Genomic DNA, 5,023 nt, shown 5'->3' on the forward strand with positions numbered 1-5,023 from the left:
TTAGGGCTGTTGTATATAGGGTCGCTATGAGTTGCAAGCAACTCGACAGCAAATAACAACAACAATGTGTATCAACACCAGTGCTTCGTTTTGTTTTGTTCTCCATCACACTCACTCTTAGAACACTGTTTCCTTTTCAGAATGGTCTTCTGTCTGCCTTACCCTTTTTATTTGCCTGGATTTGTGGTATTCTCAGTGGTCAGATGGCAGATTTTTTTTCATCTAGAAGTATTCTCAGCACAACTAATATTCGGAAACTCTTTACCACACTAGGTAAGAAAGAACCAAGATATTAAGACACTTTGAGGAACTTTCACTCCGTCATGAGCATGCATCTCACTTTGTTGGTTATCTCACTATGCAGGACTTCTACTTCCTGTCCTCTTCAGTATGTGCCTGCTTTACCTGAGTTCCAGCTACTTTAGTACTGTAATTTTCCTCATACTTGCCAGTGCAACAGGAGCCTTTTCTTTGCCTGGAATGATGATAAATGCTTTGGATATTGCTCCCAGGTATGGAAAGTTCTTTTATTTTTTGCACCTAAATTCTCAAAAAAGTTTTACGATTTCAATTAATTTGGAGTTCATACTCAGCAAATCAAATCTTCTGAAGAAACATCTGTATAAGAGGCTAGACATGTAAATAATATTTGTGTAACCAAGTATAAACAGAAGTTGTTGTTGTTGATTGCCATCAAGTCAAGTGTGACTCATAGTGACTCTATGCTCAAAAGACCTAATGCCTTTCCAAAACTATCATCAATTATAAGTTCATAGAGTTTCCAGAGGCATATGATTTAGGAAGTGGATGCCACTCCTGCTTCCAAATTGGTTTTACAACTGGGAGTTCCACCAAACACTGTCCACTTTGGGAAATCATTCTGTCATTTGATACCCCAATGGTACAAAATTCAGCATCACAGTAACCCACGTTACTTCATACAGCACACTGACAAAGAGTGATTTACAAAGTGGAAGAGTGTTCCTCCAGACATAAACAGAATCAGTTTCACTTAACCATGGTTAAGTGTTGTCAAGTCGAATACAACTGAGAGTAAGTTTTACACAAAAGACCTGAACTCTGTTCTATAACTAACATCATTTCTGCATATTTATAGAAGTTAGAGAGTTTGTAGAGTTTCCAGAAACATCTAGTTTAGGAAGTGGATGCCACTTCTTCTTCCCAGCATAAATCAATATAGAAGCTCATCCAAACACTGTACATAATGGATAACCATTATAGTATTTGACAATATTGTGGAACAGTGTGCAGTATCACAACAACACCAAGTTGTCCAGTTCAACAAATAGGCAAAAGACTACTGTTTCATTTAAGGAATATTCATTCACCTTTAATCAGACTTCTACCCTAGGCAAGGGCTCAAGGACACCCGCTCTTGTGGGGAAAAGAGCAATAATACAAATCAGACATGACCCCAAAAATCTTCTCTCATGTGCCCAACAGGACTGCCATCAGATGCAGCGGTTATTCCTTGATCCAGAGTTTTAACATCTCTGCCCTTGCCTGTAGTGGTCATCCATCCGTCAAAACACAAGGGCTTAGATCACTTGTTTGATCACTTGACACACGTGCCTTGTGGATTCTAACAGCCAAAGTCTCAGAGTGGAGATTACAGGCTCCAGCCAGTAAACCCATTCCCTCCTGCTGCAGAGTTTTAAAACCATACCTTTGAGCAGACTTCCTCCCTAGGCAAAGGCACAAGGACACCCTGTCTTGAGGGGTAAAGAGCAGTAATACACATCAGACAAAACCCCAGAACCTACTCTCATATACCTTCAGGACTGTCATCAAATGCAGCAAACAGCCAAAGTCCCATAAAAAGAGGTAGATATAAAGATGATAACAAAACAAAACAAACAAAAACCCAAATAAACATCAAACAAACCTAAATCAACAACACCTCAAGGCGATCAAGTCAGAACCTTGACCCTCCAACACATTTTCAGAGGCTATAAATCACAAGAGAGAAGATTGTCACTCTTTCTTCTTTGGAGCAGCTGATAGATTTGAACAATCTGTCTATGAATTGATAGTGACACTTCTTACACACTAGATCACTACCAGAGCTTGGTATTTTTTATGGTTGTTATATACCATCAAGTTGGAACCAACCCATAGCTGACCCTATGACAGCTTTTCAGAGACAGTTAATTGCACAGGAGGAGGATGACCAGAGCTCCCTAGATGTAGCTAATAGGTGTAGTATATAAATAAATAAATGTGCCTGGTATGCCTGATTCTGACCATGGTCTTCAGAATGACTTACTATGTATCCTAGAGAAAGATAATGACTAAAGATGACAGAAAAAGAATCAATGTCTTTGAGTTGTGGTGCTGGAGAAGAGCCTTGAACATACCATGGACCACCAGTAGAGCAAAGAGGTCTGTCTTGGAGAGGATGAAACCAAGCTACTCCTTGACATCAAGGATTTTGAAGCTCCATCACACATAATTCAATCATGTGGCTAGGAGGGACCAGGCCTTAGAGAAGGACATCATGCTTGGAAAGGGGGAGGGACAGCACAGGAAAGGAATACGCTGGGTGAGATTGATTGACACAATAACTGGGATAATGGGAGGTAAGTATAGGGGACACAGTGAGACTAACTCAGGATAGATAGGTCAAGGTTCAGAGGTATTGTACATAGGTTTGCTTTGAGTCGCAGACAACTCAATGCTACATAACAACAACAACATTTGTGCCTGTCATATATATGAGCCTGTTTGAGTAATGGTTAAAGTACTCAACTGAAAACAATTTGAACCCATCAGTTGTTCCACAGGAGGAAGATGTCTTAGTCTGCCTCTGTAAAATTTACAGCCTTGGAAAACCTGTGAGGCAGTTGTCCAATAGGGTTTCTCTAAATCAAAGTGGACTCTATGGCAATAAGTTTGGTTTGGTTTTGAGAAATACCTATATGAAAGGGTTAAACTGGGTGGCTTCTTGGAGGCAAGGATTCTGAGGCTCCGTCTAACATGCATTGGACATGTTGTGAGGAGAGACCGGTCCTTAGAGAGGGACATAATGCTTGGGAGGGTGGAGGGACAGCGCAGGAGAGGAAGGCCCTCTATGAGGTGGGTTGATTCAATGACTGGGATAATTGGGATGGGAGTGTCAGAGACAGTGCGATTGGCACAGGACAGAGCAGAGTTTAGGGCCCATTGTACATAGAGTTGCTATGAGTCGCAGGCAACTCGACGGTACATAACAACAACAACAACAACTCTGTCTTAACCATATAAATCCCTTTTTATGGGACAAAAAGAAAATAAAGACAATTAAACTCTTTTCCATGAATGGAATAAGAATAAAACTTATTTAAGCAAAAACATTTCTCATCATATATTTACTTTGTCCATTAGAAAGTTTCTCTCTTGAGAAGATGAAGATCCATTTGGTGCATCCTGTATGAAGTTGCACTGTTAATCCAAATGCACTTCAAGGCCACCAGTGGCTTTAGAAGAGACAGATGCGTAATATCCTCCTGTGCATTGTGTTTCAGAAACACAATGAAAAAAAAAATAAAAAAGGAAAAAAGTGAAACAAAATTTAAAAAAGGAAACACAATAAGATCACTTAATCAGAAACAGCTCTATAGAACAGCTGAAATTTTTTCATTTTTTAGAGGAAAATTCCTAAATTCATCTCATAGAAAAATATGTGAAAAGTTGGGCAAGGAAAATCTCAAAATGTTCTGTGATGCATTTAAATGGCATTGCCATTTATTTGATGTCCTTGAAGCTAATTTTCACCAAAGACTTTAAGTGTTTTTAATAATATTTGACTGATGGATGGATTTTGAACTATTGACTTTCCCTTTATGTGGGATTGAGGTATAATTTAGGCTTCAGAATTTTATTCATATGTACTAATTTATATTTCATCAAAATAAAATCAATTTTATTTCAAGCCTATATGTCAGTGACTATTTCTACTTGCAGAATATATTTCACCATGGACAGTTCATGGAAAAAAATACTTAACTATATAAATTAATGTTGAGAAACTAATCTTGCATTAGAATAAACTTAAGATTGTTTCCATAAAAAAATACTTAGTTTGAAGACTAAGGTGCACCTAATTACGGTAATGATCTTTTCAGTCACTTATTATGCCTCTGAAAACTGGATAATTAAGTAAGAATTGCAGAAGAAAAATTGGTGCCTTTGAGTTATGATGTTGGAGAAGAATAGAATATCTCATGCACTGTCAAATAACCCCCAAACAGATTTGTCTAAGAGAAAGTACATACAAGAATACTCCTTGGAGGCAAGAATGACAAAGCTTTATCGGACATAATTTGGGCATCATGTTAGGAGAGGCCACTTTTTGGAGAGGGCCATCATGTTTAGAGAGGTAGAGGATCAGTGAAAGGGAGAAAGATCCTCAACCTCAACAAGGTGGATTAACAAAATGACTACACAATGGCTCAAGTATGTGACAGCTGATGAGGATGGCAAGGAATGGGACAGAATTCAGATCTATCAGACAGTTTGAGTCATACTTGACTTGAGGGTACCCACCAACAATAACAACAGAACCCTGAAAAAATTCAAGGAATAGTACATAAAAATTTTCCCTTTGTCAGCAAAAGCCCAGTAAATTGTTCCACCTTAAAGATATGTCATACATTTCAGATGAATTGTTATGACATTCAGAATGCTTGACATTGGGGATTCTCTTTATATCTCTGACCATAGAATGAAATAATATCTTTCCATAAAACAGTTATATCACTTTCCACAGCCAACAACTTGTGAATCTTGGGAAGAATGTGGTCATCAAACACGTCATCAACAGAATTTTTAAAAAAAGTATGTACAAATATATATAGCAGAGAAAAAGAATGTTTTAAATATTGTCTCATGGAAAAGGAACATTACTTTCTAGTCAACAAAGTATACTGTTAAAAAACAAGGAACTCATGCAATATTATTCAAAATGGTTGACTCTGGAGAACATTATGCTGAGTGAAATATCCCAGTCACAAAAGGACAAATA

The 5,023-nt window shown here is 37.9% G+C and overlaps 1 protein-coding gene across 1 annotated transcript in view; it reads left to right on the forward strand.

Moving 5' to 3' along the window:
* Nucleotides 1–5,023, forward strand: part of SLC17A1 (solute carrier family 17 (organic anion transporter), member 1) — a 96,524-nt gene that overhangs the window by 47,057 nt on the left and 44,444 nt on the right. The window contains exons 8-9 of the mRNA XM_006888676.1: nt 141–273; nt 365–512. Coding sequence (XP_006888738.1) covers nt 141–273; nt 365–512 — 281 coding nt within the window. The remainder of the gene's footprint in view (nt 1–140; nt 274–364; nt 513–5,023) is intronic.

The sequence above is a fragment of the Elephantulus edwardii genome, unplaced genomic scaffold (assembly GCF_000299155.1).
Source record: "Elephantulus edwardii isolate Elephantulus edwardi_28Jun2011 unplaced genomic scaffold, EleEdw1.0 scaffold00070, whole genome shotgun sequence".
NCBI classification, from domain to species: domain Eukaryota; kingdom Metazoa; phylum Chordata; class Mammalia; order Macroscelidea; family Macroscelididae; genus Elephantulus; species Elephantulus edwardii.